This window comes from Phaethon lepturus, unplaced genomic scaffold (assembly GCF_000687285.1).
Source record: "Phaethon lepturus isolate BGI_N335 unplaced genomic scaffold, ASM68728v1 scaffold5654, whole genome shotgun sequence".
NCBI lineage: Eukaryota > Metazoa > Chordata > Aves > Phaethontiformes > Phaethontidae > Phaethon > Phaethon lepturus.
The window spans coordinates 7,594-27,815 of NW_010533882.1; the positions used below are offsets into that span (position 1 = coordinate 7,594).

General features: G+C 38.5%; 1 protein-coding gene across 1 annotated transcript in view; it reads right to left on the bottom strand.

Moving 5' to 3' along the window:
- ARHGAP42 (Rho GTPase activating protein 42) overlaps positions 1-20,222 on the bottom strand; it is a gene marked incomplete at its 5' end in the record, with an annotated part of 78,721 nt that overhangs the window by 2,035 nt on the left and 56,464 nt on the right. Inside the window, 5 exons of the mRNA XM_010285338.1 lie at positions 7,565-7,627; positions 8,940-9,096; positions 10,887-11,267; positions 14,650-14,794; positions 17,578-17,737. Of these exons, the coding sequence (XP_010283640.1) occupies positions 7,565-7,627; positions 8,940-9,096; positions 10,887-11,267; positions 14,650-14,794; positions 17,578-17,737 (906 nt within the window). The remainder of the gene's footprint in view (positions 1-7,564; positions 7,628-8,939; positions 9,097-10,886; positions 11,268-14,649; positions 14,795-17,577; positions 17,738-20,222) is intronic.

The following is a 20,222-nucleotide window of genomic DNA, read 5'->3' on the forward strand; positions in this document are numbered from 1 at the left end:
CCAGGTGTGATGAACTGACCACAACCCCCATTGCCCGTCCCCCTGCGCCTCTCGGGGGGAGGAGGGAGAGAAATGGGGAGTGACGTTGAGCCCGGGAAGAAGGGAGGGGTGGAGGGAAGGGGTTTTAAGATTTGGTTTTAGTTCTCATTATCCTACTCTGATTTGGTTGGTAATAAATTAAACTGATTTTTTTCCCCAAGTCGAACCTGTTTTGCCTGTGACAGTAACTGGTGAGTGATCTCTCCCTGCCCTTATCACGATCCACGAGCCTTTTGTTATATTTTCTCTCCCCCGTCCAGCTGAGGAGGCCAGTGACAGAGCATCTTTGGTGGGCACCTGGCATCCAGCCAGGGTCAACCCACCACAGGTGGGTTTCAGCTTCAACCTCCTAAATTTAGGTGTCTGGAAATAACCTACATGCCTAGCCCCACAGACCCTCCAGGCCTGGCTTCTCCTAGAGTAGATGCTACTTGACAGTGCAACAAATGGCTCACCAGGCTCCACTGTCTGTAGTGAAACCTTCAGTGAAATACTTCTTTAAACAATACCTGACATGAAGACACCTACAGGTAGGTAGCTAATTTTATTTCTCTCAATCTGTAGCTGGAAAACCCCTCTATTGGTTAGAGTAGTGAAGCACTAGAACTGTCAAAAATTGGAGAATCCCAAATCGAAGAATTGCCATTACTAAAATTTAATTAAAAAAAAAAAATTGAAAAAAAGTCACTGCGTAGATATCTGTAAAAGAACTATTTAGATATATAATGATTCTATCCCAGAGAAGGAGGACAGATTGGGTCACCTCTTGATATGGCTTCTAGCACCATGGTTCTGCAAAATACAAAATGAAGGATTGAACACGAAGATGGAAATTAGGAGTTCTCTCTGGATTGCTGTGCTTTACCTAATATCTTTCCTTTAATTTATATACTCAAAGCAATTTTTACATGATCCATTAGCTTTCTTGAGTTTCCTTACACTTATTGGAAACCCATATTATACCAAATGAAGATGAACTTGTTGATTATTTCACCTGTGTAAGATGTGATAGGGCATTACTGATTCAATCTTCCTTCCAGCCACGATTTATCTCAGTGACCCAGTATGTGACCTGTGGTGAAGTTTAAAATTTCTAGCATACTTTTTGAGAGGGTGTATATGCAAGTGGAATGTAATCTATTTTGTCTTTCCTCCCAAAATAGTGAGATAACAGAGTCATACATTAGATTAATAATAGTGCAATATCATAAGCATTAGCATAAGAAGTCTTATTTTATTTTGTGTTCTGCCAGTGGGGCCCATGGCACTTCACCTTTGGAGTTCCACATGTCCCTGGTGAGGTTAAGCAGGGACAGACTGCCTAAAGGGAGCAGAGAGCATCCCTCTACCCTGGCCTCATATTCTGATGCTAATCAGTACGAGCACATCATCATTCATATGAATCTCTAAAAGGGTATGAGTGGATGGACAAATTCCCAAGTTTGTATGCATGAGCTTTCCAGAAATGATTCCTCCCTCTGAATAAAAAGGTCTGAAGTGGATTTATGACTAGACCAAGTGGTGTGTTTTGCCTTCATCTTAAGTGAACAACTGAATCACCAAGGGCTAGACCTTCAGGCTGAGATTTCCAGAAGAGGTCAAGAATTTTGAGTCGTGCCCTTGACATCCAAGGGCACCTTATTTTCAGGATGCTGAAAACATTTCTAACTCTCAGTGCTGTCATTCTGGATACATCCCCACTGCTAACGAAAACACCATGAGCACTGGACCCCTGTTTATCTACTTTGCTTAAATGTTAGCTTGCTTTCTGACTGGTGTAGACTGCTCTACTTAGCATTTTTCCAAGACAACTCCTTGGTGTCTACTGTTATGCCATCTACAGTCAACCAGATGGGTGTGAAGCTTCATTACTGTACATAATACATGCAAATTTATACATAATAATCTACATTAGAAATATTAAAATATACAGAGGGAGATTAGATGACTTTACTGAAGGTCACACATAAACTAGAATTGAATTCTTTAATCTCAAGGTCGTTTTTCCTCAAAGTCAATATAACAAAGATCACTATAGCTGTTCTAATTATACTAACCCAGATCGCCATGTCTGACAAAACAGCTATTTCCTATGTAGCATAATCATGGATTTTACACATATCAAACAGTAGACTAACTGTTAATAATGATTATAGTTGCAAGGAATATAAAATAATCAGTAATGAATTTACTAAAGCTCAGACATTACTTCAATCCTGATTTTACTAAACAGCATGACTATGAAGCCAGTTTCCCATGTTAAGAATGGGACATCTGAGTAATACTGTGACAAGAGACATTTAAGACAATAATAAAACAGAACAGCAATATTTAAATGTGAGGCAGAATTATTTAAGTTATGTTTGAAATATGACATGTTGTTTTTTTAGTGCCCTTAGAAAAAATTAAGACCAAAAAATGCAGTTTTCTTCTATACTCTCTTATGTCTACTAAACTATTCTGTTTTCAGTTACTAATTTTACCTGATCCGAGTATGTTTACTTTCAAAATAAAAAGAAGATAAGAAAACGTGGACTCTGACTTGCTCAGTTCTGGAAAGATAAAGCTTCCCAACATTTGACATTTAGACAGATACAAAAACGTAAGGTACAAAGAAGTCAGTTTCTCAAAAGCTCAAGAATTACAGAATTCTTCCCACCACCTTGCTCCTGACACACAGTAATTACACCTCAATGTTATCTACAAACTGTGTGTGATGGTATAATGAGAGACAGATTCTATGAATATTTACTCATAATTCTGGAGCAATATTCAAGCCCTTGGTTATTGCCACCACACTTGATTTGATTATTTAGGTTCTCTTATTAGTTATGACTCACTTCAACCCTATCCAGTTAGAAGCATTAGCAAGGAAAACGTCATGCAGGTTCTTGGGCATTTTTGTCGTGTTCGATTATGGAAATGGACATTCTTACTTATGGTGTTAATGCTCTCTCCCTACAAACAAGGCTGTTTGTTAAAAAGCATCACCATCATCTATTATGGTTCTCTAAAGATTATGCTAATAATCTGAGAAGAGTGGGATTCATGTGGTTTAGTGCAGAGAAAAAAAACAACTTCAGAAAATGGTAGCCACATTTCTTAGTTCCTTCTTTCCATGACTTTACTGGATAGACTCCAGATGAGAAAAAAATGCATCTTCCCTTTCCCTACTTTTCATTACGTTTGTTTTGAGCCCATAACAATAAACTGATATTAACAGTCAAGGGTCTGTACCCATCAGATCATAAACTATTTTGCTTGACTACACACCGTCAACACCACCTGAGGCCTTTTAAATAATGATGATGACGATAATAATAATACTAATAGTAACAACAACAACAATAATTATTTTAAAAGTTATAAATAAACTTTAAAACTATGTTCCTGCCATAATGAGTTTTCAGTCTAGCAAGACAAAGACAGAAACTAGAAGAGGAGTGAATGAGGGAAAACACATGAATGTCTCTCAGACGACTCATCAGTTAATATTATCCTACAGGAAGAATAAAGGTTTATAGACTCCTGGAGATGGAAGACTTACAGCCAAGCTTGACTGAGTAGAAAACACGGGTCTGGGCTGATCAAGGCATTCCAGGTGTTTAAGGAAATGCAAAACAGCATGAAAATAAAAACAGAAGAATGACTGAGAAAGGATATTTAATCATATGGTTGGGAGGGGAGCATGGGTCTATGGGGCTTCATACTGTCAGCCTACTCCTATTAAAGTCTCAGCCCAGCACCTAGAGATCTTGCTGCCAAGACAGAGCTGTTTGCTGTCACCAGCTCCTCCTTCCCATTTTTCTAGGTATTCTTTTCTAATGAAAATCCTTCCTCTTATGATGCAGTTTCTCACTTTATATGAGAAACTTACTGACTTTCTGTGTACCTCTAAATCAAAGTCAAGAAAACATAGAGTCAGGGATTACATGTTGGTGCGTTTTTGTACAGAAGTTGCAATAAAGACACTTCAGGCCTTACTAAGACTGTTGAATAATTGCAATATTTGTGAAAGCAATAAGAAAACTCCACCTCTTTCAAATGCATACTAGACTAGCAATAGGGGTTGGTCTCAGCATACACAGTGGCTGAGAGCACAAAGCCACTCAAAGCACAACCTTTATTATGATTAAGAAACTCGAAGTCAGGAGGGAAGAAATGGGAAGACTGAGAAGTCAAAGTAATTCTGGAATTGGAAAAAGAGAGCACAGGTTGGACAGGGCATAACATTTTGGTCTTCCCCGTCCAAACCTAAAACATGTACATGTATTGTGGCCTCTCATTCTCTTTCTGACTAAAATACATCTGTTCAGACTGGTAGTGCTATGGGGGCATGTACGCACGTATACAAGGAGAGAAAACAGCCAGGTCAAATAACGTCAATTATAACAGCATTAAAAAAACCAAAGGGGATACACACACACTCATATCAGAGGTACTGCATTATATAAAGTCAGAAAGCAGGGTTGCAAAGATTAATTGGGAGAAGGAATTAAGACCAGACCACTGTGGTGGTAAAGCATCTAGTACAAAAGACCACAACACGCAACAGATGCTTCAAGTAGGAATGAAGCTACTTAGATACTATAATGTACAGGTAAGCTGTAGCTTAAAATTTCAAAACTAGTTATTTTTTGCAGTGTAAATTACCCCTGCACAGAGTTCAACACTATCTTGACTTGAGTATTTTTGGTATCAAACCAGACATCTTAAAAATAGTTTCTCTGTCTTACAGTCTGTACTGCATATACTCATTGGATAGTTAGAGGTATGAACTCAGAGGCCTTTCTAATGGGTGGATCAAGATGTAATTACCATGATTTCTAGATATTTCAGAGCAAAAGATGACTATCCTAAAGTTTTAAATCAGCCTTCACATTCATAACATGCATGAGAGGTAAACGACATGGCTCTGAATTGCAAAATCTTACTCAGACTTGAGTAGCACTATAAAAACAGCTGAGCTACTTTTTTATTTCTTCCTCATTTTGCCTGCTGACCTCTCGTTTTCCATTCTCCTTGTTACTGTTGCTCTTCTGCTTTCTTATGAAGGCTGAATTAGAGTGGCTATTAAGCCTTTCAGCATTTTTGACTTTGTTATCTGCTCTCCATATCCATTATCAAAATGCTACATTCTTCCTTTGTCACATTTTTGCTTCTTACATGTTTTTTATATACAGATACATGTGGCACAGGCTCTGAGGGAAAAACAGGGGAGAGTTTACAAGAGGGGAGCAATACAAAGTAAGAGAAAGAATAGTGGTGGAGGTGAAATGATGCAGGACTGGTGAAGCTTCGGGCTCACTGGTTTAGGGCACTGGCTCAAGAGCATTCTAGTCTCATTTATATTTTTCTTCCTTAAATTAATGCCCTGCTGTTTTCACCTCCCTTTCCCCCCTGCCACCCTCTTTTTTGGTCACCTGACAGTTCATGTACTACACAAAACAAGAGCAACCTTGATTCATGCAAGCTGATTCTCTTGAACAAAATCAGTGGCCTTTGCAGGGCAGCTTTCTCCTTCTCACCCCTGCTAGATCTGTCAGAGAGGACAGCCGTATTCCACTGCTGCACATCACAGCACACATTGTCGTCTTCATTTACAGCTGTGTTACTTTAGATTACTACTTTTGGATTCATGGGTTAACATTTTATTTACTTATTTTTTTGATCGCTTGACAGTTCCAGGAAGCTTGACAGTTCCTAGTATCAGTAAGTAAAGTGATGGACAAAAGGGTATGTTCTCTCTCAAAGAACTTGAAATGCAGGGACAGTGAAAACAGAGACAGACTTTTTCACACATCCATTTATTTGACTATCTGCCTTAGCCTATTAAATGTAGGCTGGTTAGTAATGTATGGAAGATACTGCTTCCTAGACAAACACTTATCAGAACATTAATATAAGTACGAATCAAATCCACTAAATTGGATTGCATGCAATTGTAAAGAAAATGTAAATAATTCCTGAAAAAAAACAAGAAGAAAGGGGAACAATTTCTCCAGACAAATACTGAGGCATGGAAAGTGTGATGGGAAAGACAGAAATCCTGAGCAAGTTAATCCTGAGCTTTCTAAAGCAGCTGTTGATCAGGACTAGCCTACATGAGTGAATTACCGTAAACTAGCATGTTTACTACTCTGCTGAAAGCATGTATATACAAACAGCTGTATGGAATAAGTACAGCACCCTTATCCTAATTTAAATCCTTTTAATTTACTCTTGTAGCTGTGTCTTCTATCAGATCACTAACCCAAGCATGTCTCACTACAATTGCCCCAGGTGACAGAATAGCCAGACAGGCTGAGAGATATGGGTGGACTACCTGGTGGATGAGGAATTGGTTGGATGGTGGTGTCCAGAGGGTAGTGGTCAGTGGCTCAATGTCCAGATGGAGATAATGATGAGTGGTGTCCCTCAGGGGTCCATATTGGGACCAGTACTCTTTAATATCTTTATCGATGACACAGAGAGTGGGATTGAGTGCACCCTCAGCAAGTTTGCAGATGACAACAAGCTGAGTAGTGTGGTTGACACACCTGAGGGACGGGATATCATCCAGAGGGACCTGGACAAGCTTGAGGAATGGGGCCATGTGAACTTCATGAGGTTCAACAAGTCCAAGTTCAGGGTCCTGGGTTGGGGTAACCCCCGGTATCAGTACAGGTTGGGGGATAAGGGATTAAGAGCAGCCCTGCTAAGAAGGACTTGGGGGTACTGGTGGAGGAAAAGCTGGACATGAGCTGGCAATGTGCACTTGCAGCCCAGAAGGCCAATCGTCTCCTGGGCTGCATCCAAAGCAGCGTGGCCAGCAGGTCAAGGGAGGGGATTCTGCCCCTCTACTCTGCTCTGGGGAGATCCCACCTGGAGTACTACCTCCAGCTCTGGAGCCCTCAGCACAGGAAAGACGTGGACCTGTTGGAGCAGGTCCAGAGCAGGGCCACAGAAATGCTCAGAGGGCTGGAACACCTCTCCTGTGAGGACAGGCTGAGAGAATTGGGGTTGTTGAGCCTGGAGAAGAGAAGGCTCAGGGGAAACCTTACTGCAGCCTTCCAGTACTTAAAAGGGGCTTATAAGAAAGATAGGGACAGGCTGTTTAGCAGGCCCTGTAGTAATAGGACAAGGGGTAATGGTTTTAAACTAAAAGAGGGTAAATTCAGACTAGATCTAAGGAAGAAATTTTTGACAATGAGGGTGGTGAATGCCCCGTCCCTGGCAACATTCAGGGTCAGGTTGGACAGGGCTCTGAGCAACCTGCTCTAGTTGAAGGTGTCTCTGCTCATTGCAGGGGGGTTGGACGAGCTGACTTTTAAAGGTCTATTGTACCCTAAACTATTCTATGATTCTCTATTAGATTTAGTTTTCTTCTGGAGCAAGGGTGAGCTTAAAAAACCACAAAAATTCTGCATGTCACATGATGCTGTCCAAAAGACACAGAACAAAGCTCCAATACTTCTATTTCAATCTTTAAAGCCAGCAAAACAGAAAGGATTTTACAAATTGTTAAATACTATGAAGCACTTACCGTCCTGAAGAAAGTTGCTTAAGTGAACCAGCACTTTCAAACAACTGGGCTCTTGCAGCCACTCTGAAAATAAAGCACCATCTTGTTTTATACTTTGCCCATTAATAAAACACAGAGACTAACTTCAGTTTTAATCATCTAAAGACATGGACACATTTTTAAAAATTGTTTTAGTTATTAATTTAGAGAATAATTAAATAATAAAATTATTTCCTCATTTGAAGGAAATTAAAAAGCTGAATTCAAGCCCCTATTCATCAGAATTCTTAAGGGCATAACCTAATTTGGGCCTGACTTCCACATACTCTAGTGCCCTGCTGAATCAGCAAGGGAAATCTCAACATCCTATATTTAAAATTCTGTTCATGGATGGCCAATAGATATATTGGAAATGCTTTTACTGCCAGTCTGTCGCTATCATGCTGGAACTCTGACCTGTGGAGGATTCCTTTTTAAGTGCAGATACTTGCAGAATATTTTAATTTCAGGTATGTAGAAGCTGCGTGACTGGTCGGTCACTGTACAGAACTGTAGAATCTCAAGTTTCTTAGTGTCATACAGAATCGATGCACATTTAATTCTGAACAGTTTAGTTAGACATTAAGATTACCTGTGCTCTGTTTGGTAGCATCATTTCCCTCTCCTTGATTTGAACACATGGAGGATAGTTAAAAAAAGATGAACATATCCTATATGAATATATCCTATATTAATTTTCATATTATATGTGAACTTGAATCCCTGGAAACATTCAAGGTCAGGTTGGACAGGGCTCTGAGCAACCTGATCTAGTTGAACATGTCCCTGCTTATTGTCGGGAGGTTGGACTAGATGACCTTTAAAGCTCCCTTCTACCCCAAACTATTCTATGATTCTATGATTCTCTGTTTAAGACACAGCAGTCTGTGAAATGACTACAGTGATCCCTTCCAGTTTAAAAAGTGGAGAGGCTGAATGGAGTCCTGCAGTTATTTGGGGAACTTGGTGCTCTGCAGATCTGGAAACAAGATCTGATGATCTTCTTGACATAACAGCATGGACAGTAAGTAGCATTTATGCTCCCTGAAACATGAAATTCCAGAAGAACCAGAGATAATAATACTAACCACTTTCCAAAGATACATTTCTTCATTATAGACCTTATCTGTAGTCTAATGAAGTTAAAGGGAATCTTTCTACTGACTTCAACAGACTTTGTGCGGTGTCTCCTTTGTTTACAATTTTAATGAAGCTAGGTAAATAGTTCACAAATACAGAAATATTAAAATAAAGTATTCACGCATGTTTCTTCAACCACTTATGTAGTTCTCTGAGAATACTTTATAGTAGACAATACTGTAACAACACAAATCTCCAAAGGGCCTTGATGACTTACACAGATCCTGGTCTTTGATAGCCATTACTTGATGCAGTATCTAATCTTAATCTCCTGCACATTTTGGGAGGCAAATCAGGGTTTGGTGGAGCCTTTGGTGTATCTTTGGTATCTGTTGAAGATAAGCTCTGTACAGATCCACTGCAGCTTTTGTTACCTAAAGAAAACAATCAAATTATAGGGAATATTAAAGCTAATTTGAAGTTGTTTCATAACATGTGTTATATACAAAGCAAAGTTTTTGGTTTTGGTTTTTTTTTTTTTTGTTGTAGTTGTTCTGTTTTAAGAGGCAAAATAGGTAGAAAAAGTACTTACTGAACAGAGAAGAAACAGTCTTTCAGGAAGAAAGCCAGGAGAAAAGGACCAACAGCAAGGATGAAGAAATGACATCAAAATTGTGAAGGATAAAAAATTACATTGTACTTAAATCGTTAGACAATACATTCACTAAAAAGTGACAGTAAAACCAACATTTATAAAGTAGTACACTGCATAGAATTGTAGAAAAAATTCATGTTGGAAGGGATCTCAGGAAGTCATCTAGTCCAAACTGCTGCTCAAAGAAGCATCCCCTATGAAATCAGACCATGTTAATTTTTAAGAATTAATATTTAAGTATCCACAAAAACTTCATGCAGTTTAACAAACATACTTAGGAATTAATGAGTTGCTACTGCAACTTGATAAAATGAATCTATACCTGTACAGACTGTATTGCACCCAAAAAATGTCATTTTAATGACTACAAGGTGTGGCCACATGTGTCCTTTAAGCTGTTCTGTTTGTGGACTACTGCCTTGTTTGCATATATATTTTGCAAGACAGTAACTGCATGTACTTCTCTCTTTCTTTATTTCCAAGAACAAAAGATGCTTAATAATGCTTTAAAAGCTGTCATAATACAAAGAGATCCCAAAATATAAATACAATACTTACATTTTTAATATTGTTATTCTATAGAATTATTCTATAATAACTGTCTAAATTAAGAAGCTATATTTTTAAGATTCTCTGTCTTGTAAGGACCCTTGTCTACAGGCTTATTTGGAACATAGGCTCAACTTAGGTGCTCTGAGGGTGCTCTTCGAAGCAGCATCTTTCTTTGAATGAACAGGAAGACTGGCATCCTAACTTGTGCACTGAAATTGGATTCCTACAGTTGGATTTGCAAACTTGTGGTTGTTCTTGCACATCATGTCCATATACAGGACCATTCAGCCGTAACCTTGTGTTAAAGCTAATCTACTTGCAATACTGGATAACAGACCATGCAAGTAAGGCAGAATGAAGCAGTCATTCCATCGGCAGGGCTTCAGACATACTTTTCATGCCAGAGATTACCTTTTTTCCCCATCTGTCCAGTCCTATCTCAACTAAAGGCATTGACTGTATAACAATAACTTTAAAAAAAACCCAAACCAAAAACCCCCCACCTTTCCTTCAATCACCTATTTCAGGCAATTGAAGACATGCAGTTGTCCAAAAAAAAAAAGGGCAAAAAAAAAAAAAAGCAGGCACATCAGCAAGGAGTGACAAAACTATTACTTACTAGATATGTTAAGCCTAGTGCTTTTTAAATTTAAATGCTAGCTTTGATCAGTATCAATCATGTTGCAATGAATCTCTCCTTTGACACAGTGATAAACCATAGCTACCAACTCTTCTTATAAACCAGCAATCTCCTTATAAGTCAGTGGTCTCGGTGAGGCACAGCTGGACAGAGTACTCTAAATTCTGAGAAACACTGATGGCTTTTAAGCTCTGTAAACTGTACTGGCAACAAACACTGGAAATATGTCAGAAGCAGTTTGAAAACTGAAAGAACATGCCACAAAAATTAAAAAATAAACATAAAAGATTAATGGATAAAATTAGCTTTCAGATGCAGCTCTTACTTTCTGATGCCTCACAGTAAACACCAATGACCTAAAAGACCTTCAAAATTACCTTCAGCTGATGGAATTGATCTGAGGGAAGATGCTGAAGACCTTTTCAGTCCAGACAGACTGTAAGAACTCTTTTTGGTCAGTTCTGTTGGTGGAGAGGCATTCTCTGGTCCAGTGACAGAAGCTACACTTTGGCAGTCTGACTCCACGTCTGTTTTGGTTGCATCCTCCTTTGATGAGGATTCTGGACTTGTAGTCCAGAGGCTTGAACTCTTCTGGCCATTAGAAGAAGGGGGAGATGCAATCCATGGAATGCCTCCTGATTTCTCCCTGGGCTGTGAGGGCACGCATTTGGTAGTGCTGTTCTGCTCAGAGGAGTGAGAAGAAAGAGATTCAATGCTGCCCATGGGGGTGCTGTCTGGGCTACTGCTGTACGAGTCACCTAGGGAGGAGTGAGGGGAGGGGAGAGAGAGAGGGAAGCAAAAGAAAAAAAATTAAATTTTCTAATCATGTGCTTTTCTCTCAAGCAACCTTGAGCCCCTTGTACCTTACCTGTCATCAAATTCATAAATCTATGGTTTCAGAGGCAGTGATTCTTAAGACAAAATATCTATTTAGTTACTCTAAGTTTTGCACATATTCTGATCTTTAACCTGGAAGAGCTGCATTTTGTGGATATTTCTTTAGAGATGACGAACGTAATGGGCTGCAAGCTAAGCTATTTTGCATAAAAGTTTGCATTTTCAAAGAACTGTCTGCAATATAAATATCCTTAGGAAATTCAACAGTTACAATGCTGCAATATTTTTCGGGTGAGCATCTTGCTGGATTTCCATGATAAGGCAAATGTGATACTTGTCACATCTATGTTCTTAAATGCATGATTGGATTGCCTGCACACACAAGAATTAAATTTCAATTTGGTTACCAAGCTGCTGAGGATCTCTGCAGTCTAAGACTAGTCTGTAAGTCTATCTATAGATACCCTATTTTCTGAATTGTCATACCTATCATAAAATATCTATCCTGCAGAAGGACAACAATTCATTCCTTACAACTTGAACATTTGATGAATTTCTTTAATTAGACTGATATTACAGAAATTTACCTACCTACACAACAATCTTTGTACTGATCTTATTTCCAATAATCTTTTGCAACAAAAAGTGGGAATATCCTAACGAAATTATCTAATGATATAAAGGTAGGAACTCTCATCAGAACTAAGGAAGGACTAGCCTATAATACAGTGAGGGCTGAATTATCTTGAAGACTGGATTCAGTCTAGTGAGTTATACATTGGTTTCTAGTAGGATTAGTTCCCAAAAGCTAAGAGATATAATTAACAAATTTCACAAGAAGCAGAGAATATCTATTCTTCAACCACACAGTAGTTATAAGATACCAACATGATACAGCTGCTTTTGCCTCCACGTTTCAATATCCTTGGCAACAAGTGACCATAACCACACACAGTACTACACATAAGATCACAAATACCAGTGCCTTGTATAGTGGATCTGACAACAGTAGTGCCACTGGTACAATAATCTGAAATATTCTGCCGAATTCTGGCCAAAATTCTGGTACTTCAGATTAGATTGTCCCCCATCTTGCCCCTTTACAAACCATTAGTCCCTTGAGAATTGCAAGACTGGCTGAAGCCTAAATTTGCCAGATATATTTTCTATCATTCCCCACAGTTTGAAACCTGTATCTCATTTTGTCATGCCATTCAGAATTCTTTAATTTCCTACAATATAGTTAAGTGTCAGGGTTTCCTTTAAATGATGACTTAAAAACTCCTAGTACTTCAGAATTTGCTTGCCAGAAGCCAAGGCGCTCTCTTGCCTGTCTCCGGCCACAACTAGAGATATTTGGCAACAAGAATACCTCTGCTTCTGCCTCGACCTTCCAGACAAAAGCGAGATCTTAACTGGAACTTGTCAAGTGCTGAGCTTGAGCTAATAAGCACAGCAGAAGTGGGGAGCCTCTGGGTCAGGCCTGTATCAGAAACAACGTGGCCAGCAGGAGTAGGGAAGTGATTGTGCCCCTGTACTCGGCACTGGTGAGGCCGCACCTCAAACGCTGTGTTCAGTTTTGGGTCCCTCATTACAAGAAGGACATTTTGGTGCTGCAGCATGTCCAGAGAGGACAATGAAGCTGGTGAGGGGTCTGGAGAACAAGTCTGATGAGGAGCGGCTGAGGGAACTGGGGTTGTTTAGTTTTGAGAAGAGAAGGCTGGGGAAGACCTCATTGCTCTCTACAACTACCTGAAAGGGGGTTGTGGCAACGAGGGTGTTGGTCTCTTCTCCCAAGTAACTAGTGATAAAAAAAAGAGGAAATGGCCCCAAGTTGTGCCGGGGAGGTTTAGACTAGATATTAGGAAAAATGTCTTTACTGAGAGAGTGGTCAAACATTGGAACAGGCTGCCCAGGGAGGTGGTGAAGTCACCACCACTGGAGGGGTTCAAAAAACGTGTGGACGTGGCAATTCAGGACATGATTTACTGGGCATGGTGGTGTTGGGTTGATGGTTAGACTCGACTATCTTAAAGGTCTTTTCCAGCCTTAGTGATCCTGTGATTCTGTGACCTAGTTTCAATACAGCCACCAGCATGTGTCTGAATGAAGAAGTGTGAGCTTGCACACGCTTTGCAAAATACTTGCACAGAAATGCCCCTTTTTTATGCTGGCCTCTATTCATTGCAGTTGCACAGCAAAAACCAGTTGAAACGCACCTAGTTTCTCGTCTGGTGAATGTAACTGACAGTTCCTCTGTAACTTCTTACTTGGGATCCCATGCCATTCACACTGGCAATCAATGTGTAGGCAGCTTTTACTCTATTAGTATTTAAACTCTCACTGGCCGTAATCATGTAATATAAACCTATGGAAAATGCAGCACCTGCACAAGAGTACACTGCAGATACATTTCCTGACATTACAGACTTCAGAATTACTACAGATCCTCAAGAACAGATGCATCTTAACTGTGGATTAATTTACTGTACCAGTTTCATGTAAATCTCCTTGAGGAACCAAGGGACACTGAAGTTCTTTGGGAAGTCTGCTGCAGCAGTGGAACTGTTAACAACTTAATTTTTACCACAGTTTCAGTACTTCTCAGTGGTACAGCCAGTAAGTAAAAAAGTGATGGCCCACTAGGTGAAAACGAACGAAGCAAAACTTTTTAATAGTTACATTTACATGAAAATGAATAAGCATTCTGAGAAGCAATTTATTACACACATAACTCCCTGCTGTTAAACAGTAAGCTATATGGTAAGTATACTGTTTCTCTCCAAAATATTACAGGTTGTTCCTATTCCAGAAAAACTAAGAAAGTTTCCTAGGTTTTGGTAAACCTAGGTAGTGGCTGATTTTGAACCACAGTTTCATGCATATGAAAAAAGCCAAGTAATGGTTTTGATCTCCTGACCTTGACTAAATTACATTTATTACAGGATCAGAGGAAAGATTCTTTCTGTTTACAATTTCCCAACCTTAACAATCCGCTTACAAGCAAACTCCTCAGAGTTTCAAAGCAGACTACATTTAGATTAGAATATAAAGCCTACTATAAAAGATTTTTGAACACTGTATGCAATACCAGCCTTGCCTAAAACCAAACATCCTTCCTCATGTCCAAGAAGCAAGGAATTCAGTCACTCAACAGTGTGCTGTGACTCACAGAGGTTAAAAAGCTGACAAAACCCCATCCATTACACTTGTAATTATTGGAATACAATACTTAATGGATATTATTCAGGAAAGTTAGAAAACATAAAAAGGAAGATAATGAGTCAACAAGGACAAACTTACTGTCAGGATCTGCTAAACACGGTGTATACCTTCCTTTGGGTTTACGTGAACCTGTTGAGAGACATATTGCTCTTGTCCTTCTTGAACCTGATCGGGACTGAGGTTGGGGAAGAGGAATATTGGGGTCTGGTGCAGTGTGAAATATCTGTATGATTAAAAAAAAAAAGTGAAAAAGAATGACAAACAATAGAGGCATTCTTACACTTCCATTATTAATCCATTTGTTTTCCTCACCATTGCACCTGTAATTAATGCTGTCATAATCTCACACATTACAAAAGAGTAAATTCACAGAATATAAGCTTTGCTCTGATCTCATTTTACAATCCAAGTACTGCAATACTGAGCTGTACTTAAAATTTATAATGATATAAAAATATCTGTTTAAATATTTTTATTTTCTAGCCCTTGTTAAGAAGTGCGTAATAGCCTAAATAGTGAAACATACAGTATGTGCTTACCACTAACTCCTGCCCAAGAAGCAATACATTTTTTAAACATTATGAAAATACTGAATTTTGTCTCTGGGTTCCTGTGAAAGCTTTTGGATGTCACAGAAATTTGTTACAGTCATAACTTAGTACAATCCAGTTTGTATTTCAGAAAACCACTTTATTTTGCCAAACGTCAAATTTGAAGTGGAACATCTTTATGTTCGGAGCATCTCCTGATTTTTATCTTTTACATACCACTACAAAAGGTCAATTTTGCCCTTCATTATTGCAGGAAAAACTAAAATTTGGAGGGTATCTGACTACTGCGATTTGACACAGGTACAAAATGAGGTTTTAAAGAACTCTTCGCTGATAAGCATGGCAAACTTGCCAGCACGGACAATACAGAAAGCCCAGTAATTTGTGTGACTTTCATTTGTATCACCTGTTCTGCAATATCTAAGACATGTGCAGTAGAGGTCTTGAAAGACCCTAAAAACCCTCTTGGATACCTCTAGTAAAAATGATAATTGCCTTGGAGGATGACCAAAGCAAAGAATATAACCAAAAGGTTTGCATGTTTTTCTTCTAGATGTTCTTCTCACCTATTCCTCCTAGTGTAGACTGTAAACTCTACTCAGTATCCCTTGTGGCATTCTGTGGAAGGAAGTGGGATTAATTCTGTGGAATGGAGAAGAGGTTTTACAGACAAAGATTGCCTATTCAGTCAAGCTACTGAAGGAATCAGAAGTGTCCAACCTCCATAGCGTAGAAAGAGCCAAGTGTCGTCGGTTAAATACCATGCAATGCTAAAATACATCTCTGCAAGGACTTCTGGATCCCCTATCAACAGGGCACTCACAGAAGAGTATGAAGCGAGCAATGAAAAGATACCTCCATGCCACTCATGGAAGTGGAAGAAAGCAAATATACTTCTATGGCAGAAAATACTTTAATGGATGTCTTGAGATGCTCTTAAAGTACATTAATACTTGTATAATAGTATTAATTATATGTACTAATTATATGTACTAATTATTAATATTAGTATGTATTAATTATATGTACTAATGCATGTATTAGGCATTAGTGAGTGGCACATCAATATAAAAGTATGTCTGTAGACAGAGAAATAGAGCAAGGGTGATTTTGGTTGTGCAGCCATGATCTTTGTATTCAGTGAGCTTGTAATTTTCTGGAGAGGAAATTCAGTGTTGGAAACATGTTATATGTTTTGGAGTTACAAGCAAGGAGGCTGTCAGTATCATACCAATTTTGAGGAGTGCCTATGAAATATAATTGATGATACCAAGCAGTACTGTCAGTACTTACTGACCAACCAGTGCAGGGGATCCTGGTACTGACTGGAAACTGCCCCTTAGCTGAGTAACCCAAAATGGAAGAAACCCAAAGTTTTTTCACTTTGTTTTGTTAGACATCAGAGAAGGTGATACATATCAACGGAAGATCTCAAAAATAAAATTTCTTTTGATGACTGAGTAAAGGAGGTCTTGACTGTTCTGCTGAGTTCTGAAATCAAATAGTTTAAAATAAAATACAATAAAATCTGAGGAGGCTTTTCAGTGAAGTTGATAGCTGCAATGGTAGTGACTGAAAGTAAGTGTTTAAGATTTCATGGATTTTCCTTCTTAAGCCCTGAAACAGTTCTTATTCAATGTTCCAGGATAGAGTTTGAGATGGACCTTTGCTGTCACTGGTCTCTTTGGGGTAAACAAAATAAACCACACACAGACAGGCCTTTCTTCAAAGCAAAAGAAGTACCTTGAGAAGTTTGTATGTTCCAAAGTATTCAAGAACTTTTAAATCACAAAGACATGATGTGCTTAAAATCTGTAACTAGGAATAAAACCCCATCAAAGATACATTATTTTTTTCTTTTTGCTTTTTAACTTTTGATCTAGCACCTACACACATGAAAAATGACACAGCGCACAGAAATGGGGGATTGTGTGGGGGATCCACATTGATGCTGCTTATGAAAAGAGAAACTGAAGGATGGTTGGGGTTTCATGACTTTAGGTGGGATTAGATCTCCACTGTGCAGCTAGAGTATCCCCAAAGGACAGCAATGGTCAGACTCTAACCTGATGCACTCAGAGGAGAATCCATGCATTCACCCAGAGTGAACCTCCATACACTGCTAGCATGAGAGAGATGGAGGAGCAGGGAGCTCCTTATGACCTTCTCATTTTGTTTCTAGATATAAGGAGGACACAGCAATCTTCAGAAAGCACCTGAAGATTCAGGGCAATCCCTTCAAAGCATGGGAGGTAATGCCTTGGATCAGTACCTTGCACAGCCACAAAAGACTTGCTAGGAATACATATCCATAGCAACGGGGTGGGAAGAAGGTACTCTTTCTATCAATGACCTTCTACAAACGCTACTTTTCTTATTAAGTACTTAAGGATGGAAATGAAAATGAGATCTTAGTTCCACTTTACCACAAAACAGTCAGATAATGTCTTTCTACCTTTTCATAATGCTCTATCAGAATTTCAACGACGATATTCTGAAACTTAATGTTCATCATAGCAGCCACGGTTTCTTCTTGGGCTCTCATGAGAGTTGGTCCAAAGATAACACCAAGGTTGGATACAGTCATTAGATTTTGCTGACTGTGTAATGATACCCTTTAAATGAACACAAACAATATGCAATTAAATAGTTGTGCTAAACTACAATTCCAACAGGCAAAAACCTGTTAAGACTATTTCTTTAACAAGATCCCAAGTTCGTGCCTCCTCTTTAAAAACACTATTTAAATTTTCACTTTTACTAGAGACAAAATGCAGTATAGTACAACTACTGTATTTCCATTAAAGGCTCCCATCCTGCAATAACTTAATGGATAATGAGCACATCTTTCTATAGTAAGCATTTAAGCTCCTGACATAATTGACAGGGAAAAGCAACTATCTTTGAAGGTCTCCACAGGGAGACTCAGACCATCTAAAGTTTAGGAGTCTTAGGTTAGGTACCTATCTCTCTCCAATGGTTATACAGGAACTTAAATACTTGATGTTGGATTGACTGAAAATACTATGATATAACAGAGGTCAACCATATACCTTAGCTTTCATGTAAAGGAAAGAAATTCAGTTACTGAAAACACATTGCAATAGGATCTCTTTATTAATGTGTTGAAAACATGGGATCAACGGAGTCAGTGAAATCATTGTTGCTGTGGTATAGATAAAACTAGATGATCACAATGACATCTTCCAGCTTTAAAATATATTAACCTTTTACTTCTGTATATTCTGTTATTGCTTACTGTACCTTTTCTGTCATTTTTCTTCTTAATGTAGAATTTAGAAACTCAGTTTTCCCAATAGTTTATCAGATAGTAAAATGAAAACTGTCAATCAGTAATCCTCAATGTTCCTTTTCTCTCCTTACGAATAAGATTTGCCAAATAAAAACTGTACCATCATAAATCCTTTGAAATAACTGCCAGTGATTCCCCAGTCACAGCTGCCCTATTGCCTCATGTCTGAGACATATCATGCCAAGTAAAGGTTTCATAATTGCCTTAATGCTTAATTTTACTGAATCTGCTACCAAATAGAATCGGTTGAGACACTTGTTCACATTTTCCTCTTTTTTCTCACTGCTATCTGCTGCCACTGTCAAGCTGAGCATTTTTAGCCATTTTCTACAAAATTAAAATAACCCTTGCACCTTTTAAAATTAAGAAACAGTAAAATCTATAAAATGCTGGAAGACTAGCAGGTAGGAGCAAACTTTATCTTCTGGTCTTCTCTGACAGCCTTCATTAATCAGGTTTATGGATACATCTGCTACATTTTCCTTCCAATAATATTTTCAGATAGCTTGATTTGTTCTTAAAATGTTATAGAAATATTAGCAAAATGATCTATCCGATTTCAGAGTTTGGTAGAAAATAACACAGATACTATCCCCTTACAAAGATTAAAAACACAGTGACAAAAAGACTGTGAGATTTTCCCAAGGTTACTGGGGGATTTTGTTAGGATCAGGATCAAACACATGTCTGGACTCACACATTACCCTTTGTCTCACTATGGAGTAGGCACTAATGATACACAGAATGAGTAGAATAGTAGAATTATCTTGGTATAGAGGTGGAATAAGACTGTACAATTACTTCTATAATGAAGTAATACTCCCCTCATATTTGGAACAGGAAATTTTGAGCACCCCATTTACATCGAGAAGCAGGAGAAATATGGGAAAGGGCTTTGTATTGAAGACAATATGATCATAAACTGCAGGAAAATAAATGCCTATCTTCTTATGCTTCCTATGTTGCTTCATTAAATTATGCCAAAAAAACTTTAAAAAATTTTACTTCAGACAAACACACTGGCAGAGATCATTATTTGGAAGCCCTGTCATGGAAGTGATTACCTTGTTAAAGCACATTTTTAGCCAATTATCTTAATCTAATTTTCTCTGTAACAGATCTTATGTTTGGCTTAGGTGACTGAAGGGTGTTTGGGAAGTCTACTAGTATTTTAATGAAAATGGAATTCTGAATTACTCAGTGCTAGGTTTGTAAGAAAAACCTAAAAAAAAATAACCCTTTGTAATGTTACTCTGCTTTGCGCTGCACAGTAACTGTTCAGGTCTCTTACACAAACGTTACAGTCTTATAGCATAAGACAGAAAATAGTGTTTGTTCTGTGTTTGGGTTTCCTTGGTTACAAATTTAGTAGCTTGTTTAATAAAAGGAAAGGTGAATTTAATAGCATTGTAACCAGAAAGGACTTTCTACAAAGCATTTCAAAGGCTGACTTTCTCGCAAAAGAGAAAAAACCCAGGCCTGTAAATGGATCATTTTGATAACCAATTTCCCCTGACCTAGCCCTACTGTTGCCGGGCTACTGATTAGATACAGGCCAAGGTAATCATGCATTTCAGGTAGCTGTAAGGCATTCATTAAGGTGCAGTTGCTTCCTCCTCAAAATCTCTTTCTTTGATATATCACCAGTAAATCTTTGATACTGCCAGATTCCAGACTCCTGACTATCGACCTTAGAAAACTATGGTGTTATTAAATCATACCAAAGAATGATTTATTCTTTAAAGTTGGCAGGTAATTTGACTAGAAAGGTTTAAAAACAAAAAATG